At 39.9% G+C, this 27096-nt stretch overlaps 1 protein-coding gene across 2 annotated transcripts in view; it reads right to left on the bottom strand.

Moving 5' to 3' along the window:
- The window catches only part of LOC126326285 (cilia- and flagella-associated protein 58-like), a 369658-nt gene that overhangs the window by 25015 nt on the left and 317547 nt on the right, over positions 1–27096 (bottom strand). Inside the window, exon 17 of one of the 2 annotated variants that reach the window (XM_049995640.1) lies at positions 24950–25166. In XM_049995640.1, the coding sequence (XP_049851597.1) occupies positions 24951–25166 (216 nt within the window). In that variant the 3' untranslated portion in view covers position 24950. Of the gene's footprint in view, positions 1–17955; positions 25167–27096 lie in introns of those variants that run through there. The other variant, XM_049995632.1, reaches the window with a different exon arrangement.

Raw genomic sequence — 27096 nt, 5'->3', positions numbered from 1 at the left:
TTCTTGGCCACAGTTTGTCGGTGGCCGTTCATGCAGACAGACAGCTGTTGGTTGTCATACCTACATAGAAAGCAGCACAGTGGTTGCAGCTTAGCCTGTAAATCACATGACTGGTTACACAGGCAGCCCTGCCTTTGATAGGATGGGTGATGTTAGTGAGTGGACTGGCGTAGGTGGTGGTAGGAGGATGTATGGGACAGGTCTTGCATCTAGGTCTATTACAGAGGTATGAGCCATGCGGTAAGGGATTGGGAACAGGAGTTGTGTAAGGATGGACGAGTATATTGTGTAGGTTCGGTCGACGACGGAATACCATGGTAGGAGGGGTGGGAAGGATAGTGGGAAGGACGTTTCTCATTTCAAGTCATGACAAGAGGTAGTCGAAACAATGGCGGAGAATGTGATTCAGTTGCTCCAGTCCCAGATGGTACTGAGTCATGAGGGGAATCCTCCTCTGTGGCTGGACTGTGGGACTTTGGGAGGTGGTGGGAGACTGGAAAGATAAGGCACGAGAGATTTGATTTTATACAAGGATGGAACGATAATTACGGTCAGTGAAGGCTTCTGTGAGACCCTCGGTATATTCTGGGAGGGACTGCTCGACACTGCAGATGCTACATCCATGAGTGGCTAGGCTGTACGGAAGGGACTTCTTGCTATGGAATGGGTGGTAGTTGTTGAAGTGGAGGTATTTCTATTGGTTAGTAGGTTTGATATAGACAGAGGTACTGATGTAGCCATCTCTGAGGTGAAGGTCAACATCTAGGAAGGTGGCTTGTTGGGTTGAGTAGGATCAGATGAAGCAAATGGGGGAGAAGTTGTTGAGGTCTGGAGGAATGTAAATAAGGTGTCCTCACCTTCAACCCAGATAGCAAAGATGTCATCAATGAATCTGAACCAGGTGAGGCATTTAGAATTCTGGGTTTTTAGGGAGGATTCCTCTAGATGGCCCATGAATAGGTTTGCATAGGATGGTGCCATGTGGGTGCCCATAGCCGTACCATGGATTTGTTTGTAGGTAATGCCTTCAAAGGAGAAGTAATTCTGGGTGAGGATATAGTTGGTCATGGAGACTAGGAAGGAGATTGTTGGCTTGGAATCCATAGGGCTTCTGGAAAGGTAGCGCTTGATAGCAGTAAGGCATTGGGCACTAGGAATGTTAGTGTACAGGGAGGTGGCATCAATAGTGTGTGTAAAGGGAAAGGAACTGCGGTGAGTAGGTCGAGGAAATGGTTGGTATCGTTTACATAGGGGGATAGGTTCCAGGTAATAGGTTGAAGGTGTTGGTCTACGAGAGCAGAGATTCTCTCAGTGGGGGCACAGTAACCAACCACAATGGGGCATCCTGGGGGGTTGGGTTTATGGACTTTAGGAACCATGTAGAAGCTGGGAGTGCGGGGAGTGGTAGGGGTAAGTAGAGAGATGGACTCTGGGGAGAGGTTATGGGATGGGCCTAAGGATTTGAGTAGTGACTGGAGATCCTGTTGGATTGCAGGAATGGGATCACTGTGGCATGGTTTGTAGATGGAAGTATCTGACAGCTGATGGAGTTCTTCTGCAATGTAATCCTTGTGGTTCACAACAATAATGTGTGTGTATGTGTAACTACTGCTGACAAAGGCTTAATGGCTGAAGGCTACGAGTGAGTGAATCTTTTTATTGCGCCTATTGCAACTCAGCATTTTCTTTTTTTTAATATGACGGTAGGTAATGACTAAAGGTATATATAGTATCCATATCAACGTGTACTAGGGTAATGAACTGTGAGGCCTACTCAGACAGGATAAAAAGGGCGTACCTGACATTTGCTAAATATATAGGGCATGCGTATTTACATGGAGATAGGATGACCTGGGGCCTGAAAAATAGGAATTTTTTTATAAACGAGCGTACCTACTAGAATGGAAAGAGGAAATGCACTCATACGGTCAACCCACAAGTAAGGTATAGGTACAGATGCTAACAGGAGGGAATAGTACTCAAGTGTCATGAACTCCTGAAGTTTGCGATTGGAGTTTCTTAAAGAAAAAAAAAAAGAAAAGCACAAGGTAGAGTAAGGAATCAGTAGAAAGACAACAAGAAGGAGCTACATAAGGATTATGTATAAAATATAGTGTGTTTGATCTGAGGGGGTGGGATATGTAGTGTTTCGAGAATGTCTGCGTAAATTTTAGAACCGCTGTGCCTTCTACCATCTCGAACACACGATGTTTTAAATATAAGTAAGAGAGCCTATTTACTGCGTACCACCTGTCTGTGTGTACAGATTGGAAGTTTATTGTGAGATGACTATAGACATGGCGGTCGGACGGCACCGACAAGTGTTGCCTGGTCACGCCATGGAAGCCGTAGTGAAAGAACAAGGAGGGTTTATGTATTCTGTGCCATTTTATAACTTTGGCAATTGTAACAGAAAAAAAGAACAGTTGAGATATTGTTCATTAATGCTCGTTTGGGACTTGGATTCAGAATGAGAATGGAATTGGGTTTTAAGCCAACCTTATGTGTAAATGAAGTCTGTTTTTAACCTTTGGACATGTGAATAGACTTACGATAGTGTTTGTTTATGTGGAGGAGTTTTGTAAAAGTTTGATGCTCAACTAGACGTCATTAAGTGAAGCAAAAGAAACTGCATATGTCTGCTTATTTTTATAAGTGGAAAGAGTCTTGAGAAAAAATTCTGCTCCTAGCAGATATACTTCAGAGAAGAAGAGAAAAGGAGGTTGCAGCAGCAAGCTAACCAGCAAGGAAAGTTGGTTGACCATCTTAAGTAAGTCTTATCAATAAAGATACTCATACTTTGCCACTTTAAGTCATCCAAAGTGTTAGAAAGTCTGGTATGGGATGCTTGGTGCTACAATTTTTGGGACTTATTTCATCAATGGTAGTCTAAACAGCACACCATATGCCAAATTCCTTAGACGACTTATTCCTCCTCATCCGGATGAAGTGCTGCCGGTAAGAACCGGAATGTTTATAAGGTATCCTGCCAGATGGACTTTTTTCTTTCATCTTCTTCTGTGCGGATGCACAAACAGTGCCTGAACTCATGGGAATTGGCAAAAAAGCCGCGAGTAATGAGTATAGTGGGCAGGGGTACTATGAATATAGTGCAAGACAATAAGTTGGGAATGTGGGTGTCACGGGATGCATGCGAGAGGTAAGTAAGTCCCTGCAGTCCCACCATCCTCTGTGTCCTCAGCGGCTCAGATGGACAGAGTGTCTGCCATGTAAGCAGGAGATCCTGGGCTCGGGTCCCAGTCAGGGCACCCATTTTCAACTGTCCCTCTTGACTTATATCAGCGCCTGTATGCAGCTAGGGGTATTTATTTCATTGTAATTTCATTGTAACAAGCTGCATGGTCACTGATGGTGAAGATTCCTTCTTCATATATATAGATCCCATAGTTTTTTTTTCTCACATTTCATGAATTTTACAGGCAACCATCTCCACCACGAGATTAACTTGTCTATGTGTACAAAATTGTACAAACTTACGTATTCTGTGACAGTAGTTGATGCCTATCAAGATAGTATCCTTCACAGGCATACAAACAGAGACACTACACACTCTAGTTTAATAGCAACGAGTTTAATATTACCAGCTTGAAAAATATTAAATTCTTCTTTTGAGTAAAAATATAGTACTGGGCAGAGAAAATCCCCAACCTGGCCATGAATTGAACCCTGGACCCTGTGGTCGACAGGTAGGAATGCTAGCTATCAAAGATAGCTACACAATCAGGACCAGCAGCATGATGCCAATAACGACTGAGCCTGATGGTACTGCAGTTGAAGACTGCACATGCAGATATCATTCCAAACTCCTTGCCAATCATGTAGTAAACAAGTAATACACAAAATGGATCCAAGTAACACAAATAGGGCTTTATTCACAAACCACTAAACAATAATGGAAATATGCCTCTTGTGACAACACATGTAACAAGACAAAAGAATCATACAGAAAAGGCAACATAAGCAACACAAAGAATATCTGATGTGAACAGTACAAACTAAAAGAACACAGTGGGTATGAGTCAGTGCTGCTTTACAAGCATATAGGCACAAGTTGCCAGGAGATGGCATGGCAGAGTCTGTACCGTGTGCTCATTGCCTTCAGGCTGCTTCTAATGGCTGCCCATGCTGATACAGTTAGCGGCTGATTTAAGCACATACACACAGTGACATTACACTTGGCACACTCACTCTCACTCGCACTAATAGCAGGATATAACATCCAACTCTCCATCTAGTGTTATCCCAACATGTAAGTGCAACAGTATTGGGAAATATTTGAAAATTATGTAACTGAGGTGGCTGTGGATACTAGCCCTGTATTCACCTAGTCGGATGTGGAAAAGTGCCTAAAAACCACACACAACTGGGGCACACCAGCTGTCATCATTACACTGCTAAGTGGATTTGATCTGTGGCTGATGTGCCTCCCTGAATCCTGGAAGAAGGATACTAAAGTACATTGTCATCCAGGCAGTTTGCTGAGAAACAGCTGAAATGATCAACATTAAACAAAGCACTACTGCCCAGTCAAATCCCTGTCAGAATCTATAAAGAAGTTTTCAACTGAAATTTTGCGAAATTTTTGACTAGATTTTCTGGATTTCGTGGCAGACACAATGAGGCATGTTATCTTGGATGAAGAGTCACTGACAAATTTAAAGTAATTTAAGGCAGAAAATACTAATAGTAACCTCAGACTTTTTGCAGATGATGCAGTCATTTACAATGAAGAACTATATCTGTAAAAAGCTGCTCACATACCCATTCGAGTCTTGATAAAATTTCAGAACGATACAACATTGGCAACTTGCTTCTGATGTTCAAAAATGTAAAATTACGCATTTGGAACAATCATGGAGGATCAGCTCTAGGAGAAGTAGGTGGCCAACATAAGTTCATTGGTAGGATACCAGGAAAATTCAGTCTCTTTAAAAAAGAGATTGGTTATTGAACAGTTGTGTGATCAATCCTAGAATATTGCTCAAGGACCATCAGGGCTATTAAACATGCACAAAAAGGGCAGCATGACTAGATACAGGTTTCTTTGATCACAGGGGAGTGTCAAGGAAACACTGAAAAACCTAAGCTGGCAGATGCACGAGAATAGACGTCAGTTATCTCATGAAAGTCTACTCACAAACGGTGTTTATCGGTAGATAAGAATAAATATAACTAGCAACCTGCCGCAGCTTTGCACAGGTTGTAAATGTCTACAGCCAGATGACTTGAGTGGTGTATTGGTAGCTTTGCTTATTGGCCACTACAAAGAGTTATGATTATAATTCAGGGAACAACATTAGATAACTTAATATCATGACTTTCATATAAATTAAGAGATTTAAGCAGTGCACACTAGGAAAATTTTCAGGAAGCACAAATGGTAATTGTTCCATTATTTAATTGGCAGTCAGAGTAACATCTCCTGACAATGAGGGGAGTTGTGAGCTACACCACACTGCCCTGTCTGCCCATGTGCAGTGCCAGTTCTGTGCAACCTATAGGCACTTGCTGGCTGCCCAAATCCAGTACCCATTTGGAGTGAGCTGCATTTTCTATTTCTGGTTAAATGGCCAACAGAAGAAAACTGAAAGATCCAGGGAGGAATTAATAAATGCTAGATGATCAACTGATAAAAAATTATAAGGGTCAAAAGGCAGTTTCATAAGAACTCACTAACATCTATCAATGATGTTTTTAATCACCAAGGTTCTGTATTTCAGAATTCATGAACAGCTTGATGGTGAACTAGGCGAATATCAAGGAGGGTTTCATCCAGGACAAAGCTGTCCTCATCAAATTATTAGTCTCAAATGGATAGCCACTGGTGCCCCCAATACTTATCTTCTCACATTAAACACCTATCATCATTTCACAATCACAATACCAGATCGGATACGTCTAGCATCTTGGCTGTACCTTTACATAACACAAAATCTTTCTCCGTGTCATTCTCCATCTCAGCCATACGACTATGGAACGCGCTCCCTTGTAATCTGCGTCTTATCCAGAACTACTCAACATTCAAGAGAGAACTCAAAACTTACATATTAGGGAAGGTATAGCCACCATTGTTGTGCGCCTCTCATCTCTTTCTTTCTCCACTCCGTCACAGCTTCGAACTTTACCATTCTATTTCTCTTTCTCTAAGCTATCTACCTCTTATATATCTCTTTTAAACCATTCTATCGTCTTATGTCTCTGCTCAATGAGAATAGCTCACAAGCTGCAAGAACATAACGAGAAAATTCCCAACTAACAATAGGTCTGACATTCACAAAAGAAAAGTATGTTTACTTTCATGTACATAGTCATTATTATTATTATTATTATTATTATTATCATTATTATTCTTGATTGTTATAATTATCTTTTTATTGTTATAGTTATCATTGTACTACTGTTATAATCTCTATTTTTTGTCTTTAACATCGATACTGCATGATACGTTATATGTCCTTAATGTTCTGTAGAAACTGTAACTCGTTCAATCTGAGTATGCCTGGTTAGGTGTAAGAGAGGGCCTGAAGGCCCTAATATTGCCAGGTAAAATAAATGCATAAATAAATAAATAAATAAATAAATAATGAAACATCAAAGGGTCAGGGACAGGAAACTAGTGATCACATTTGTGGATTTAAAAAAAGCCTACGATAGTATCCATCATGAATCTCTACTGTCAATTCTTAAAGAATTTGGTTTACATCATAAACTTGTCAACCTCGTTGCAGTCACGCTGCGAAATACTAAAGCTAGAGTAAGGTTCAGAAATGAATTCTCTGAACCTTTTGACATTCATACAGGCCTTCACAAGGCGATGGATTGTCTCCACTATTGTTCAACTGTGTGCTGGAGAAAATCATGCATGATTGGAACAAGATATGCCCACCATCTGTTAAGATTGGAAGAAAGATTTGACTTAACTGCCTTGCATTTGCAAATGATTTGGCGCTGTTAGCAAACAATATTGATGACACAAAGGTTCAGATAGAACAACTAGAATGATTAGTGGCAAAGGTCAGATTGCAACTTTTATTTGAGAAAACAGAAAAGATGCCCAGCTTCCCAGTTGACACATCCCATATCATACTCCATAATGATCAAAAAATTAAAGTAGTAAAAAAGTTTAAATATCTTGGTGACACTATTACTTGGAATGTTAATGAAAGAGCATCAATAGATAGTAGAACATTCAAACTTCAGCAAGTGCAGAGAACCATGTGGCCAACCAACAAAAAAATATCTTTGTCAATAAAAGCTAAATTTCAACAGTACTCCTCCATCATTAAACTGGAAGCGACATATGCAAGTGAAACATTATTCAGTTAAATGCTCAAGCAATAACTGACAAATTGCAGAAAGTTGATAGAAGAATACACTGAACAATTATCAGTAAGAAACACTAAGTTAATGGGCAGTGGAGACTTTTGCCCATTTCAGTAGTGTATAAAGAAAGTGAATCCATTATTGATACAATGCAGAAAAGAAGGATTGGATTTTTTGGTCACATATCTCGCCTACCAAATACTAGAATCCTGAAGCAACTTTTTGACTAGTTCTGGAACAGTAAAACCAAAAACATCTCGTTTAAAGAAGTACAAAGTGATCTGGATGAACTGAACATCACCACACACCAAATTCAACACAGAGAAGAGAAACTGCTTCTGAATAACAAATAAACATGGCTGACATTCAAACCATGAGAACAGAAGAAGTATGTCATATCTGTAGAAGAACGAGTAGCCAGATCACAGCGAATGAAGAACTTTTGGGAAACGAAGAAACTGCTGACTGCTAAGACGTAAACTTAATCATTGTAGACTTCGTTGTATTATGTTCGATTTTGGTGCTCCAATGTGGGTGTAAACTATGTAAATAAATAAATAAACAGTAAAAAAGAAATGTTTAGAAAGAAAACTCATCAAATGTTTTCTGAAATCATTTGCCTAAGGGTAAGAAATAGAATGGATTACAGAAACATATGAAGAGCCTTTGAATGATGTTCGAAATCATGTTTAGCAAATGAGGTGCTAATTGAGAACTTGAAGTTCAATGTTTAACTAATAATCTTAGAATTTTAACGAGTGCTGGAGGACATTTGTCTGGTGGATTACATAAAATGTGCATTCTCCTGTTGTATGACGCAGACATATTTTGATCATCTATGACTGAAGGCATAAAAAAGTTCCAATTTTTCAGTGTCAAAAATATTTCAATAGGGAGCCCTTCAAATATCAGAAAAGAGAATGCATGTTTATCAATTGAAGACATAAAGCTCGGAAATGAGTCCTTTATCATATTTTGGCACTTTATTTCACAAGTCTGTCTTGATCACACAAACTATTACACTACACTATTACTGGTTTCAGCTCCTGCCATCTTTAGATCTGTTACAGACAGAAAAGATTTCAGGAGCTATCCATCTGCAGCCATAGTCAGTGATCATAGCCGGGTCCTGATGAAAAGTTCACTGAGATTCAAACATTTGAAGAAGAATCCAGTAAAACGTAAATGGGAACTAGAAAAACTGAAAACTGAGGGACTGGCAAAGCCCTTGCTCATGAAGCAGACAACCTAGCTAAAAATTTTCAACATGGAGTAAATAAAGACTGGGATCAAATTAAATCTGGTATATACAAAGCAGCAGAAAAGAAAGTTGGAAGAGCTAAACCCAAAAACAAGAGAAAATGGATTACAGCAGATATTATTGAGCTTATAGAAAACAGAAGATTATACAAAAATGCAACTGATGAACAAGGAAAAGCTGAATACAGAAGACTAAGGAATTTAGTTAATAGAGAAGCTAGGAAAGCAAAAGAAAATTTTCTTGAAGAAATGTGCAGGGAAGTGGAAGAAAGTATTCAAAACGGAAGAACTGATTTAGCCTACTGAACAGCAAAGCAATTTTTTAACAAATTTAAAACAACACTCTCAGGCACAATAGAAAATAAAGGGGAATATGCTGTTTGGTGAAGACATGGTGACGAGATGGACAGAATACATAGAGGAGTTGTATGCCGGACACCTCTTTTGGAAGAAGTAATAGGGAGACAAGAGCAAGTAGATGAAGATGACAAGGGAGATGACATTCTGCAAGAATAATTTGACAGAGCTCTAAAAGACATATGGGACAACAAAGCAACCGATATTGATGACATCGCTGCAGAACTAATAAAGAATGCTGGTGACAGCATGAAAACGATGCTGCTTAAACTTATTAGGTCCATCTCTAACACAGGAGAGATACCAACAGACTTCCAGAAATGCCTCATTGTTCCTATACCAAAGAAGGCAGCAGTTGCAAAATGTGAACAGTACTGAACTCTAAGCCTAATATCATGTGCATCAAAAATTCTCATAAAAGTAGTTCTGAACAGAATTGAAGAGAACGTGGAGGATATGCTGAGTGAAGATCAGTTTGGTTTCAGAAGGGAATTGGGAATAAGAGAGGTGATTCTGGCACTGAGACTCGATATCAAAAAGCAATTACAGAAAAATAAACCACTTACAAATATCAGGAAAGGGGTAAGACAAGGATGTGCTCTCTCTCCTCTTATATTCAATGCTTACATCCAGGAAGCTATAGACTAAGTTCGAGAAACTACTGAGGTGAGGATCAAAATTAATGGGCAGAAGATAGACATGCTACTTATGCAGATGATATTGCTATAATCACAGAGACAAAAAAAGATCTAGAGGAAGTCCTCAGAACAATGGAAAAAATTCTATGCAATCAGTATGGAATGAGAGTAAACAAGAAAAAGACTAAAGTGATGGTATGCAGTACAGGAGCAGAATATGAGAATGAGAATTGGAAGAGAGGAGCTGGAAGTCATAGAGAAATTTATTTACCTGGGAAGCAAAATCACAAGGGATGGTAGAAGCTGGAAAGAAATTGCGAGCAGAATACAAAAGGCCAAAATGGCATTTAATTGGAGAGGGAACTTACTCACCAGCAACATCAGTCTGAAAATAAGGAAATGTATCACAAAATGTTTTGTTTGGAGTGTGGCCTTATACAGATGTGAAACTTGGACAGTTGGAAGAGAAGAGAGAAGATGGGTAGAGGCCCTGGAGATGTGGTGCTATAGAAGGATGATGAAGATCAGCTGGAGAGACAAAGTAACAAATGAAGAGGTGCTTAGAGACAAACTTGTAGGGCACATTTTACGACACAACAACATCAATGGAACAATAGCAGAAGGAGTTATTGAGGGAAGGAATCGGTGGGGGCAACCAAGGATATCATACATGGAACAGATCATGAATGATGTTGTATGTAACACATACATGGAAATGAAGAGGAAGGAAGACAGAAGAGAGGAATGGCACTCTGCTGGAAACAAACCTCAGGGTTGAACTATAAAGGAAGAACAGACAGAAACAGGGTGCAACCAACTAAGTTCAGTTTGCTGATGCTAAGTCAATAAAAGCCTGGTGCTACATAAGAAAGACAAAAAGTGTACAAGATTAAAAGCCTTGTATACACCACATAAAATTTTCTGATGTAATATCAATGTCAAACTAAACACGTAGGTACATAGCAAGTGCTGCTGATGATAAAAATGCGTCTGGTATTTATACAAAAATGTAAGGCCAGCACAGGATACTATAGCTAGGGTACATGATTAACCACTATTGCAAATGTAAAGGTTAAAATGTGATATGAAAATGGCAAAAGGAACATCTGACAATAAAACACGTGCTGACATGCTATATGTTGAATTAGATCCATATTTAAAATCGACATAAAAAGTGATAATACTAAAAATTTGAAGCTCCTAGCCTGGCAAAGTAAAACATAAAATTGTGTAAAAGCCAGTATAAAAAGCTTTAGAATAAAATCACATCTATAAAACAAATTCTTCCGGCATGACAAAACCATTAACATAACCATAAGTGTAAAGTAATTAATGAAACTCTGTCTGCTTGCTGGGGGGTATCATCCGAGATGTGGAGGAGGCCCTACCGGCGGAGATAGACAGCACTGGGTGCACCCGACTGCAAATTGTTGCTCATGTCGGCACCAATGACTCCTGCCGTCTGGGTTCAGAGGTCATCCTCAGTTGGTACAGGCAGTTGGCGGAATTGGTGAAGGTGGAAAGCCTCGCTCGCAGGGTCTAATCAGAGCTAACTATTTGTAGTATCGTTCCCAGAACCGATCGCGGTCCTCTGGTTTGGAGCCGAGTGGAAGGCTTAAACCAGAGACTCAGACGATTCTGCGGAGATCTGGGGTGCAAATTTCTTGACCTCCGCTATTGGGTGGAGAAATGTAGGGTACCCCTGAATAGGTCAAGTGTGCACTACACGCAGGAAGCGGCTACAAGGGTAGCGGAGTACGTGTGGAGTGCACATGGGGGTTTTTTAGGTTAGAGAATTCCCTACCTAGGCCCGACAAGACACCTCCTGAGACACGGCAAGGTAGGAGTAGGCAAAATGCAACAGGGAATAACAGTATTAATGTGCTAATAGTAAACTGCAGGAGCGTCTACAGAAAGGTCCCAGAACTGTTCTCATTAATAAACGGTCACAACGCCCACAGGCACAGAAAGTTGGCTGAAACCAGATGTAAACAGTAATGAAATCCTAAACTCAGATTGGAATGTATACTGCAGAGACAGGCTGGACAATGAAGGGGGAGGTGTGTTTATAGTGATAAGAAGTGCAATAGTATCGAAGGAAATTGACGGAGATCCGAAATGTGAAATGATTTGGGTGAAGGTCATGGTTAAAGCAGGCTCAGACATGGTAATTGGATGTCTCTATAGGCCCCCTGCCTCAGCAGCTGTTGTGGCTGAGCACCTGAAGGATAATTTGGAAAATATTTCGAATAGATTTCCCCACCATGTTATAGTTCTCGGTGAAGATTTCAATTTGCCAGATATAGACTGGGAAACTCAAATGTTCGTAACGGGTGGCAGGGACAAAGAATCCAGTGAAATTTTTTTAAGTGCTTTATCTGAAAACTACCTTGAGCAGTTAAACAGAGAACCAACTCATGGCGATAGCATATTAGACCTTCTGGTGACAAACAGACCCGAACTATTTGAAACAGTTAATGCAGAACAGGGAATCAGTGATCATAAAGTGGTTACTGCATCGATGATTTCAGCCGTAAATAGAAATATTAAAAAAGGTGGGAAGATTTTTCTGTTTAGCAAAAGTGACAAAAAGCAGATTACAGAGTACCTGATGGCTCAACGCAAAAGTTTTGTCTCAAGTACAGATAGTGTTGAGGATCAGTGGACAGAGTTCAAAACCATCGTACAAATTTGCATTAGATGAGTACGTGCCAAGCAAGATCGTAAGAGGTGGAAAAGAACTACCATGGTACAACAACCGAGTTAGAAAAATGCTGCGGAAGCAAAGGGAACTTCACAGCAAACATAAACATAGGCAAAACCTTGCAGACAAACAAAAATTATGCGAAGCAAGATGTAGTTTGAGGAGGGCTATGCGAGAGGCGGTCAATGAATTCGAAAGTACTGTTCAGTGTACTGACTTGGCAGAAAATCCTAAGAAATTTTGGTCTTATGTCAAAGCGGTAGGTGGATCAAAACAAAATGTCCAGACACTCTGTGACCAAAATGGTACTGAAACAGAGGATGACAGACTAAAGGCAGAAATACTAAATGTCTTCTTCCAAAGCTGTTTCTCAGAGGAAGACTCCACTGTACTTCCTTCTCTAGATTGTCGCACAAATGACAAAATGGTAGATATTGAAATAGACGACAGAGGGATAGAGAAACAACTAAAATCGCTCAAAAGAGGAAAGGCCGCTGGACCTGATGGGATACCAGTTCGATTTTACACAGAGTACGCGAAGGAACTTGCCCCCCTTCTTGCAGCGGTGTACCATAGGTCTCTAGAAGAGCGAAGCATTCCAAAGGATTGGAAAAGGACACAGGTCATCCCCATTTTTAAGAAGGGACGTCGAACAGATGTGCAGAACTATAGACCTATATCTCTAACGTCGATCAGTTGTAGAATTTTGGAACATGTATTATGTTCGAGTATAATGACTTTTCTGGAGACTTGAAATCTACTCTGTAGGAATCAGCATGGGTTTCGAAAAAGACGGTCGTGTGAATCCCAGCTCGCACTATTCATCCACGAGACTCAGAGGGCCATAGGTACGGGTTCCCAGGTAGATCCCGTGTTTCTTGACTTCCGCAAGGCGTTTGACACAGTTCCCCACAGTCGTTTAATGAACAAAGTAAGAGCATACAGACTATCAGACCAATTGTGTGATTGGATTGAGGAGTTCCTAGATAACAGAATGCACCATGTCATTCTCAATGGAGAGAAGTCTTCCGAAGTGAGAGTGATTTCAGGTGTGCCGCAGGGGAGTGTCATAGGACCGTTGCTATTCACAATATACATAAATGACCTGGTGGATGACATCGGAAGTTCACTGAGGCTTTTTGCAGATGATGCTGTGGTGTATCGAGAGGTTGCAACAATGGAAAATTGTACTGAAATGCAGGAGGATCTGCAGCAAATTGACGCATGGTGCACGGAATGGCAACTGAATCTCAATGTAGACAAGTGTAATGTGATGCAAATACATAGAAAGATAGGTCCCTTATCATTTTGCTACAAAATAGCAGGTCAGCAAATGGAAGCAGTTTATTCCATAAATTACCTGGGAGTATGCATTAGGAGTGATTTAAAATGGAATGATCATATAAAGTTGATCGTCGGTAAAGCAGATGCCACACTGAGATTCATTGGAAGAATCCTTAGGAAATGCAATCTGAAAACAAAGGAAGTAGGTTACAGTACGCTTGTTCGCCCACTGCTCGAATATTGCTCACCGGTGCGAGATCCTACCAGATAGGGTTGATAGAAGAGATAGAGAGGATCCAATGGAGAGCAATGCGCTTTGTTACAGAATCATTTAGTAATGGCAAAAGCGTTACGGAGATGACAGATAAACTCCAGTGGAAGACTCTGCAGGAGAGACGCTCAGTAGTTCAGTACGGGCTTTTGTTGAAGTTTCGAGAACATACTTCACCGAAGAGTCAAGCAGTATATTGCTCCCTCCTACATATATCTCGCGAAGAGGCCATGAGGATAAAATCAGAGAGATTAGAGCCCACACAGAAACATACCGACAATCCTTCTTTCCACGAACAATACGAGACTGGAATAGAAGGGAGAACCGATAGAGGTACTCAGGGTACCCTCCGCCACACACCGTCAGGTGCTTGCGGAGTATGGATGTAGGTGTAGATGTAGAAACAGTGATTATTAATTAAAAAATTAAGAAATCGATAGTTGATAATACATCCAGAGTGGAATCTCAATGGCAGTGAGTCATGGCTTCTCTATGTGACATTCTTGTTTTCCTGCGGTGGCAATCACCAAGGAAGGCCCAGCCCCCTCATCGCACAAGACTGGACGCTGAGCCGCTGTACAATGGTGTATTTTCTGACAAAATTGCACAGGCTTACAGAAAAATGAAAGTAAAAATTGGATTTCAGATGAAAAGTACAATTTGTTGTAGGCTATGCCACAAAGTTGGCAACAACAGTAACAAATATTTGGAATCTGTTGTCTATAGCATCAACTGCCAATACTTTCACAAGTTTTATATTGGTCAGAGAGGAAGGAATTTCAAGACTCGTTTTAGGGAGCATATGTATAACCAAAATAAGAGTGCTTTTGTTATGCATTTGGACAGAGGAAAGCACTTGGCAGGAAATGTAAAGAATAATATGAAAGTGTTGCACAGGGCAACAAATGGGCAGTTACTGAACTTACTGGAGGAAACTGAAATTTGTGTTCACAGAAAATGACAACTGGAACTACTGCTGAATGGACAGAATTAATTTAACCTGCATCCTTATTTTGATGTATTCAGAGGCCTATGTTTGAGCAGCGTCGAGTGCCCCAGCAGCTTGGCATATAGTCGTGTACAAGGACCGCTGGCAATAAGAAGATTGGGCCTTCCTTCATGGGTGCTGCCACAGGAAAACAAGCATGTCATACAGAGAAATCGTGACACGCCACCATTGAGATCCCACTCTGGATGTTTTATCGACTATCAATATCTAATTTTTTAATTAATAATCACTCTTTCATTAAATGCTTTACACTTATGATTATGGTAATTATTTTGTCAAGATGGAAGAATTTGTTTTATACATGTGATTTTATTCTTAAGCTTTTTATACTGGTTTTTACAAAATTTTATGTTTTACTTTGTCAGGTTAGATTTATAGTATTTTCACTTTTTATGTCAATTTTAAATATGGACCTAATTCCAAATACAGTATGTCAGTACATTTTATTGTCAGATGCTTCCCTTGCCATGCGAAGTAATTGTAACTAATGACTATGCATACCGCTTTACAATAATCGTTAACCATGTACCCTAGCTATAGTGCCCTTTGCTGCCCTCAGTTATTTTGTATATATACTAGATGCATTCACCAACACTTAATATGTACCTACATCTTTAGTTTGACTTCATATTATGTCAGCATATTTTATGGTTCGTATGGCTGGTATACATGGCTGTTAATCATGTAAACACTTTTTGTCTTTCTATGTAGCACTAGGCTTGTTTAGATTTAGTGTCAGCAAACTGAACTTAGCTGGTTACACCCTGTTTCTGTCTGTAACGGATCTGAAGATGGCAGTAGCCAAAACTGATAATAATGAAGTGCAAAAGTTTGTGTGAAGAAGCTGGACATGTAAAATGTATTGCATCAGTTACAATTGCTGCTGTCATCATTGCTCTTGGTCATTCACTTTTCCCAGTAAGAATAGTGAATTATTTCAAGCATCATATTTTTCTGATCTGTTTTATTTTTTACCTTTAGACAAATGATTCAACAAAACATTTGACTTGCTTTTTTTCAATTTTTTTGAGACAGCATGAAAGCTATTAAAATATCAATTATAATTCTATTAATATAGAGTATATAAAGTAACAGAAAGCAAATGAGATGTCGATTGAGAATTTAAAGGATATCAGTCTGATGGATTTTCTTGATTACCCTAAGTACTGTCAAGAAGTAAAATTTTTTCTAGAATGAATTTTGACTCTGCAGTGGCGTGTATGCTGATTTGGAACTCCCTGGCAGATTGCTGGACAGGGAATGAAACCTGTGATCTGTGCCATTCGTAGGTAAGTGCTCTACCAACTGAGTTATCCAAGCCCAGCTCATCACCTGCCATCATAGCTTTAGTCCTGTCAATACTCCACATCTCTTATCCTCTGAACTTACAAACTTTCTTCCAGGAGAGCTACCCCCAAGATATGCAGGAGAACTGTGAAGTTTGAAAGGTAGAATATGAGATACTGGTGGAAGTAAAGCTGTGAGGGAGGGTTATGAGTCATGCTTGGATAGCTCAATCAGCTGAGCACTTACCCACAAAAAGCAAAGGTCTCAGGTTCGAGTCCCAGCCTGCCAGGAACTTTCAATTAAACCACCTTTTCAAAAACTAGACCTCATGCTCATCAATTTGATACAATGTTTGTCCATTTACAACTATTTGGCTATTAAAGTTAGAAAAAAAAGTCACTGAGCAATTCAGAGGGAGTCACTGTTATCAGTCCTCTAGAGCATTTGACCAATTACAAGGAGAGATACTGGCTGACCAATCATACCTTCAGGAGGTGAAATGCATTCTCTGAATAGATATGCTTAAAGGTAGGAAAACTATGCCCTGTTTTCAGAACTGTCAGTTGCTTCTTACAGAGGAATTGTTTATCTATTGGGGAATTTTCGGAAGGAATGATTGCACCATAGTATGCTTCATGACATGAGGTGGGTTGAGTGAGTAAAGCACCTAACTCTACCTTTTTGCTGTCAGCCAAGTAGCACACTAATTAACTCGCCTCTTATATGAACTAACCTTGATAAAGCATTTCACCCCACTGACATATGGGCCAGAGTCCTGCAACATCTACCCACTTGCCATTTAAAAAAAAGTAAAAGCATGTGATGCACTCTTCCCATCACACAGGTGAAGAAGGGAAAGCAAGTAACTTCTCTAGGGAAGGCTTTTTTCATCAGCTGGCCAGTCAGAACAGATTTATCTTTTGAAAGGAAACGCTACTTACTTTGAAGCACTGTGGCATCAGAAAACAATACAAAAAACTTCTCCAGTTACAATGGTGCCTGGCCCCAAAGTAAAAGGAGCCAAATGTCGGTCCTGTCATGCAGGTGTTACACATTATTTTTCAAGTTGCAAAATTTCACCAAATGTTGGAGCACTTTAGAACATACTGTTATTTATCACAACTCAGTGAATTAGTACTACAGTCAAGAAGATGCATACATGAAGTGCTGGCATGTCGAAAACTTACTTGTGAGGTGAGGCAAGTTGTGAAGCTATGCAGCAACTTTTAACACCGATAAATGGCATTTCATCAGTTGCTGGAATCTGCCAACACTGGGCTGTCCTCAGCATAATACAGCATGACAGAGCACAAAAGAGCATGGTAGATTCTCTGGAAATTTTGAAGTGATTACCTCTAAAATATCTAACTCAGCTGTGTTGTTATGTTTATCGAGCATTCATACACAGGCTACTGTCAAACATCCTGTCACAATGTCCTCTAATAGAAAATAGAATGTGCCCCTACTTACAGCAACAACCTCTATCTTGAATATACCTTTTCCTGTGAGTACCTAATGAGTTTAATAAAGCTAATTTCTTCACCTTGCAATTCTCCTTCCTTCCAAGTAGTGAGGATACAGAATTTTTATGAAATTAACTTTAGGACATTCTTGTAAGTGCTAGAGGTGCAGTGTGCTCACCGTCATATATAAATGAGCAAGTGTGTCTCTAATTAATGTTACTGTAAAAGTTATCAGTTTTAAATAATATACTGGTGCATCATTTTAATATATAGGATATTATGTGTCAGTGCAAATATTTGTTATGTATAGCATTTTTATTTGAGGTTGTATTGTTACAAATATTCGTTAAAATGTGAAATACTGAAAAAGTTTCTTGAAATTATATAAATTACATTTTGTTGTAAAGTAATTAGATGAACTCATAAATGACTATAAATTTGTATGAAAATTGTAATATACAAGTTGGATGGTGGTCAAAAGTAAGGCAGCTACATTGACTCCAGTGGTGGTCATGTGTCCTACTTTATAAGTAAGCAAGCTCAGCAGCTCAGCAAGCTCAGTAAGCAGCTCAGCAGAACAGCAGAACAAGGTCCTCAGTTTGGTAAATTATCTTTTGGATGGCGTGTGTGCCACAAATTTAACACATTTTGGATTATGATTTTGTTAACTTAGAGATATGGGTTGCAAGAGGACTTGTGTAGTTTTTCAGACTTTCAATATTGACACGGTTTCAATGATATTGTGCCATAAATAATTGCAATTTTAATGAACATTACTGCTAAGAAGTCGAGAGTGTCGCTAAAAACTATTTTTCAGTATGTATGAGACCACCATGCAAAACTCTGTGCTGTGCTGATATAATTCAGTGGACATATTATTGTCTCTCTACCTACACAAGGTAACATGAATTCTTCACATTGTGGAATAATAAGGGCTTCAGAGTATTGGTGTGTACCCAGCCCCTTTTGATCGAGCAACACAATTTGCTAACGGCTGCACATTGGTCTTACTTGCTAGGGTGCGCTACATGGAAACTCAAGAGTAGCGAATAGTACGCACCCGGGTCTTGTGTAATGCCCAGAGGGACTATCAAAATCTTACAGAACAAGACTCACCTCTGAAGTAACAAATGACAGTGGACAACATTGTTACTGATAAACTTTGCACAATTTGAATAAGTATGATTTAAGTCTCCTCTCAAAATGCATACCTCTAATTGGTTATGTATTAAATGTTTGTGATTACATGAACTACTTGGAATTCATTCAATTAGTAACTAATGTACCAAGATTAAAGCTATATCAAGATTTTCTGTGGTTTTGTAACCCAGGATGCTCTCAAACTCTACAAGGGGCAGTTGTAAGAAATATAAAAGTTACACATTATTTTTCGTCTTTCCACCACTCAGGTAAATAGATACTGTCCTCACTAGTAAACTTCAAAATATCCTAAGAAATCTGTAGAAGCATTAGTGTGCCAATACCCTGGAAGATTCCAGAGGCAAAACCCGGTAATTTGGAAGAATCAGTGCACATCAAAGTTGCAGACATTTGACTCTGTTGAGTCTCGAAGAGGGAAATACAAGTATTGTTTTATACTTTGACATTGTTTTATACTTTGACAGTGGAATGTCAGCTGCAAAAAGTAAAATATCATGCAACAAATGTACATGTATCGTGTGATGATGAATGTATTGTGTTCTCTTACATAGAGGGGGTCAATTCCACATTTGAGTGATACAATGAAAGGCTTGGAAATTTGTTGGGAGTATGGATTGCTCCCAAAGTTGCGATGTATGAAACTGTGTGTGCAGTCGTGCCACAAATTCAGGTACCCTTACCAAGAATGAAGTCAAAGTTTAGAATCATTATTAGATCAAGTGCAAAATATGCTGGAGGTAAGTGCCAAATTAAGTATTCAGCATAGAATCATAGTTGTTGCACATTGGATAAGAAACTGTATTTTGGAGGAGACTGTGGTGGCAGTCACATTACTCTCAAACTCCAGATTGACTCAAAGTGAAGTGAATTCATTTCTTGTGCACTTTTTTTTGAAGGATAATTATACTTTCTGTCATCATTACTATAAAATCTAACAATGGAAAATCCAGAATGGAATGTAACAATATTGTAAAAAGGAAATTCGCTACTCACCATATAGCAGAGATACTGAGTTGCAGATAGGCACAACAAAAAAACATTCACAAATATAGCTTTTGACCAGTACGGCCTTCATCAGAATTTGACAGCAAACACGTACACACACACACACACACACACACACACACACACACACACACACACACACACAAATGAAACCCCAACTCATGTACACATTGTGTAGGTGAATTGCATTTGCATGAGTGCATACATGTGTGTTTGCCATCTAATTCTAACGAAGGCCTTCCTCGCTGAAAGCTATATTTGTTACAGTCTTTTTGTCATGTCTATCTGCGACTCAGCATCTCCACTATGTGGTGGGTAGCGACTTTCCTTTTCACAATTTTGTTGTTATAAAATCTGTAATCTATCACAGACCTAAATTAAATATGAAAAATATACCTTCAAGCTTGTACTTTTTTAGTGTGTATTACCTATTAAGATATATCAAACAATGGAAAATACAGGATGGAATGTGGCTTACTAGAGGCAGAAAGTTGCTATCACCATAAAGCGGAGATGCTGAGTTCCAGATAGGCACAAGAAAGATGGAAGACATGAGAAAGGCATATTCGATGGCCGAGATCAAGAAGATCACGCCAAATTATAGAAGGAAGCGAGAAACCTTCTATCTTGCAAAGGCAGGAGTGAAGCAACCCGCAAAACCTCGTGGCCCGGCGACTGAAGAGGTACCAAAACCATCCCCGACCCAGCCACAGAAACCAACACTGCAACGCAATGAGAGAATTGCATCCCAAACGATCTTTGGCGTAGATATGAGTGTTGTTGCCACTGGTCCAAAACAAAACTTTGCTACTAATTTAAGCAAATTGCCTATCATTGCAGCCGAAACATATGACAACTATCTATCTGACGTCAAGCAACTTGTAAGATAACTTGCAAAGAGGTATCTTACTATGGAACAGAGTTAGCATGTCTTGATTTGATTTGATTTGATTTTTCATTGTTCCAGTTTTATCATATAGCACAAATTGTACAATTGATATTGGACAGGTCAAAGATAAGTTACAATAATACATAGTATTAGGTACCTACTACAATTAATTTTGTTACTTATTCAGAAATTCTCCAACAGAATAGAAACAGTGCTTTATTGATTGACGTCAAAGCTAAGCAAGGTAGGCCAGCTTTGACTAGTGCAGGGAAGGATATTCAGAAAGCGACACAGGACATCCAATGTAATGTGCCTCACCTGATCCGTGTTTACATCTCCCAAATAGGGAATGTGAATGATGTGATGGGAAAGGAGACAGAGTTGGGTCTTCCAGCACTGCCAACCACAGTAGTGCAAAACATGGGAGGATACCACACCACCACAACCTGTTTGAAGAGATACCATCACTAGGAAGAGCAGCACATGTGGTGATGGCAGCTGCATTACCGGATGACGATCCAGTGCCAAACTTTAGAGTAGGAATACTTGCACATACTCATGTTAACGAGAATTTGTGTGGAAGACTCTCTCTGATTGGACCAAGGAGAATTGAAACCAGGCACAGACTCAACAGCCATGGAATCAAAGCAAATGCATTCTCACAATTTGTGGCTGGAACTCAATTCCTCCTCAAATACGTGCAATCATTTTGTTGTGCCTATCTGTGATTCAGCATCTCCGCTATGTGGTGAGTAGCTATTACGATATATCTAACATAAATGTACCAGTAATAAATAATGGCATTAAGTGGCTGGTTTTCTGGGCTCAAAATTTTTCGAGTTTGACTGTTTTTCCAAGTGGGAAAAAAAAAAAAAAAAATGCAACACCAAACACAGGGTACAATTTATGCATACTAGGGGTTAGTGATTCATTTTTCACAGTCATCAGCAATGAGAAGAGATTCAGGAGGCCTGCCCGTGCAGGCACCTATTTTGACACAGCAGGCAATAACTGTGCCGAATTTAGAGCTGAATAGTGTTTGCAACATTCACGTTACTGAACAACCGTGCCCCACAACCGAATACATACTACTGTTGAACAGCTTCAGCCACATCTATAGTGTTGTACCGTGGGCTTGTGGGATGCCAGAGGGACTACTGACAGATTCCCTCATGTGTTGGTCACAACGTATTGGTGGTTTGTCGCAATTTTCAGAAGTGGTCTGCAGAATATTCTCACATCTGTACACCAGGTTTTCTACATCCACTCAGTACAGATGTGAGTCAAGATTGACACACAACACGAGCCACAGTGGCTGACCGAATGTCGTGGAGGGACGGAATCTGTCCTCATGTTGGACTTGCTCTGTGCTGAAGTCGGATTGTGATCATGTGTGCCACTGTCACCGTGACCTCACCAAACATGGCTACCCCGGGAATAGTCAGCTGGAGAGTGGAATGCCACTCTGTCATCACCAGTGATAAGAGTGGGTGCCATCTGTATGGTGTGGACCTGATGAGCTATCTATCCCACAGCACATTTTCCAGTGACACACAACTACCCTCCCTGGCTTTACAGTGAGGGGAGCCATTAGTTACAACTCATGGTCATATTGGGTGTTTCTGCAAAGTAAAGTAACTAGTGCACACTATATTGCCCAGGCTGTTATCACTGTACTACTGCCATTTTTTTTGGCAGGAAGGTGATGTGCTTTTTCAGCACGACAGCGCACATCTACATACGACCACTGTGATGCAAAGTGCTCTTCCTGGTGTACGACAACTGCCCCAGCCAACTAGATCACCAGATCTCTCACCAATTGAACACGTGTGGGACATTATGAAGCAGGAATTTACTCATTCTCTGGAGCCAACAAGAACTATTGCCAAATTGCAACAGAAGCCACAAGACACTCAGGAGAATATATTACAGGATGCCATTTGGCACCTTTGTGAGACTGCACATCTGAGCTGCTGCCCTTGTGGGGTACAATGTGTAATGATGTGTCTGTTTGGGCAATGTTTACTGTGACATGTATGCTTCATTTGGTCTGAATTTCTTTTAATTTACTCCTACAATGATGAACTACCTGTGTACATCTAAATCTATATTCTGCAAACCACCGTGAGGTGCATCCCACTGTACCACTTATTAGGATTTCTTCTCATTCCATTCAAGTACAAAGTCTGGGAGAATAATTAATTGAATGCCTCTGTGCGTGCAGTAATTATTTTAACATTATTCTCATGATCCCTTTGTAGTAAATTCCTAGAATCATCATTTAAAACCGATTCTCGAAACTTTGTCAATAGACTTTATCGGGATAGTTTGCATCTATCTTCTGAAGTCTTCCAGTTTGGTTCCTTCACTACCTCTATGATACTCTCCCACAGATTAAATAAATCTGTGACTATTCACTCTGCCCTTCCCTGCATACATTCAATATCTCATTTTATTCCTATCTGGTATGGGTCCCACACACTTGAGCAATATTCTAGGATGGGTCACTTGAATGATTTGTAAGCAGTCTACTTTGTAGACAGATTGCACTTCCCCAGTATTCTATCAATAAACCAAAGTCTACTACCTGATTGATGTTATAGTCATAGGATACTATTTTTTTTTTTTTAAGTGCACGATTTTACATTTCTGAGCATCGAGAACATGTTTACAAACTTTACACCTCTCTGAAATCTCATCAATAGCTGGCTGATTATTTAGGCAGTTTCTTTCAGACAGTACTTCATTACAGATAACTGCATCATCTTCAGAAAACCTGATTTTACTATTAATATTGTCTGCAAGGACATCAGTATACACAATGTGAACAGCAAAGGTCCCAACAACTCACTTCCCTAGGGCACAACCAAAGTTACTTCCACACTGACGATGACTCTCCGTCTGAGATAATGTGCTGTGTCCTCCCTACCAAAAACACCTCAATCTGGTCACAAATTTCCCTCAATACACCATACGACCGTACTTTTGACAATAAGCATAGGTGTGGTATGGAGATTGCTTTTTGGAAATGGAGAAATACTGCATCTACCTGACTGCCTTGATCCAAAGCTTACAGTATGTCACGTGAGAAAAGTGTGAACTGGGTTTTGTACAATCAACGTTTTTGAAAACCGTGCCAGTTGACATCAAGGCGGGCATTCTGTTTCAGACACCTCATAATACTTGAGCTCAGAATATGTTCTAAGATTGTACAACAAATCAATATCAAGGATATTAGATGACTATTTTATGGATCACTTCTACTAGTCTTCTTGTAGACAGATGTAACCCGTGCCTTTTTCCAAGAATTGGGTAAGGTTTTTTGTTCAAGGGATCTACGACAGATTATAGTTAGAAGAGGGGCTAACCCAGGCACAAATTCACTATAGACTCTGGCAGGAATTTGATTGTGGCCTTGAGCTTGTTCATTTTTAATTATTTCAGATATTTCTCAATACTAGTGATACTAACAATAATACTTATTTCATTCATTTTTTCAATGGAACAAAGATTAAACTGGTGCAATTCTCCTGGGATTTCCTATGGAAATGGCATTTGAAAACACAGTTATGCATTGCAGCTTTTGCTTGTTACCCTCAATTTCAATCCTTGTCTAGGGCTGGACACTAACTTTGGTGCCATTAACAGCTTTTACATACAACCAGAATTTCTTTGGGTTATGTGAAAGATCATTTGACAATATTCTGCTACAGAAGTCACTGAAGGCATCATGTACTGCTCTCTTGAGAGCCAAATGCGTTTCATTCAGCATCTCTCTATTTGTAGCCCTATGGTCTGTTTCTTTAGAAGTTTCTTTACAATGGCCACCTAACATGGAGATTCCCTCCTTTTTACTGACTGTTGTACTGGGTACATATCTATTCAGCAAGTGGTCAACAGTCCTTTTAAACCTGAGCAGTAGTTCTTTTACATACTTTTGCTATGAGCTGAAAGTTTCAAGTTCCTCATTGCAATACAATACTACTGGATTTTTATCTAGATTATCGCTGTTTTAGTTGTCCTTTGTAATTTGGTAAACATTATTGCAACAGCTGCGTCATGGTCACTGATACCAGTTTCGATGTGGACATCCTCAAAGAGGCTGGGGCTATCACTTCACTTGTCAACAAAAGACCTTGTTGTTACGGAGGGTGTTGCATTTTTTTTCCATCAGTGTATAATGTAGATACAAAGTTTATCAATTAGTTATGTGACCCATACACTATATAGTATTACTATTTATTCCAACATTACAAATGCAAAAACTGAATAAATACTCTAGCACGTTTGCCTTCTGGTGTGAGAATCCATGCTGAAACCACCACCGATGATGCGTGGCTTGCCACGGGTCTGGTTGTTAATGACATGTGGTAGTACAGTAATTGTCTCTGTGACCTCAGAAACCACTTGTGTCTGTGTGACCCCCCCCTTCATGTGGAAACCTGTCTTCTTTTCATAAGCCATCTGTTCTTTCCTCTTCATCTCCTTCTGTTTCTGTAAAAGGCACAATTATTATAACACCCAAGCCACTAAGCCAAAGAGAAATAACCAGTTACTGAACAATTTCAATGGTTGTATAATTATCAAAATTGAACATAAATACATCATCTCATCACTCTCACTGGTATATTCAGAGATTTTCATGTCCACATTTGATTGCGTGTGCCATCTAGTAAAAATGTGTCTGTTACAACTCCTCACAATATGGAACATCTTCCTGTGGAAGACATGATAGTGTGACCTGCCCTGGATACCTACCTGGTAGATCCTATTACAGTCTTTTCACAGGCATGTCCTACTCTATCAGAGACAGGATTATCTGTGAAGGCAGTCATATCACAAGTTAACAGTATCATAACTTCTGAACCGAATTTTATGAAGACATAACCACTAAACAGCTGTTCTACTGAATTAATGTCCAATGAAAAATTGTAGCTGAGAGCTAAAGTGATCTTCTGTCGGCAAAACGTGCCACTAAGAACAAAAATTTCAATGGCTGCTTCACAATCTGTGCCATTTGGTTCTTTCTTCCCTATACACACTTCTCTAAATTACATACAATACCTGCACCCAGAAAGGAGGAAGAAAAAGAAATGAAACTTTACAGCTCAACAGGGTAGCTAATGTTATTTCAGTGATTACAAAACACTGCCAAATTTACAAAGAACTTGGTAGTACAAATCCACTTATTAGTATGAAGTTGCACCACCTCTACCCTGGAAGCATACTTAGTTTAGCTGGGACGATGTCATAAGGCGATTTTATCCTCTCTCTCGAGGTAAGCTGGCCCACAACTGTTGTGAGTTGTCCTCGAAATCTCGGATATCAACTGGGACATAGTTGACATCTGGAATGGTACCAGATGTGTTCTATTGGGGACAGATCTGGAGATCTTGCTGCCCACGAGAACACAACATTGTGCAGACAGTTCGTGAGGCATGTGTCTTGTGTGGGTGAGCATTATCCTGTTGAAGAATGGCATCACAATACTGTCACACGAGAGGTGACACACAACGATGCAGGACATCCGTGACATACTTTTGTGTTGTTAAATTTCCCTCGATCATTCCTGCTGTGACCTAGAGTTGTACCCAATGGCTCCCGACACTGTGATACCGACATTGCTGTGCTTCACCAAAATATTAGGAGAGTGAGACTTCTCCTCAGGTCCCTGCCATACTAACTGCTGACAAGTCTTCTCGAGTAGTGCACCACCTCAATTTATACCGAACATAATGTGACACCACTTCATTAGCAACTCATGCTTCCCTGCAATGGAACCTTTCCCACACAGATATTTGTGTCGAGTTGTTAACAGCAGTCTACACTCGAGACTGTAATTCCCTAGTCTGGCTGCTGCTAATTTCTGACCGACAGTGCATGACAACACAAAACATAGTGAGGAACCTATTACTCCTTCTCGGATGGCAGGTGCTCAGTGGACAACATACTGACCCCCCTCCGTGTCAGTCAGACGAGGTCGACCGGAACCTCGCCATTGAGTACCCCTACCCTCACGTTCCCAGCAGTCTGATATCGAGCCACTGTAATGCCTGAATGCCCCACAAATGTCAATACTGCACAAATAGACCAGTCAGCCAAATGAAAACCCAGAATGAGGTCTCTTTTGAAGTCTGTCAGGTGCCGACAATGCTGTCTCTCATAGATATGCGGCACCTCACTGTCGTCACTCGTCATACGACAATCCTCAGGCTCCTTAGGTGCCCGACCGGGCCCAGTAACTATACAAAAAGTGAACAACACTAGTCTACCTGTCACGGAGAATAGCCAATTCTAATTGACATCCTACCGTGTCTTTTGTGTGCGTCACACTTCAGGCAGTGTAGTGCTTAAAAGGACAGTAATAGCTTATGATTAATGCAGAGTATGTGTTCTATTTGTACATGTTGTCTGTCATTTGCAA

Source organism: Schistocerca gregaria, chromosome 1, assembly GCF_023897955.1.
Source record: "Schistocerca gregaria isolate iqSchGreg1 chromosome 1, iqSchGreg1.2, whole genome shotgun sequence".
NCBI classification, from domain to species: Eukaryota; Metazoa; Arthropoda; class Insecta; order Orthoptera; family Acrididae; genus Schistocerca; species Schistocerca gregaria.
This window is presented reverse-complemented; position numbering and strand designations above follow the sequence as displayed.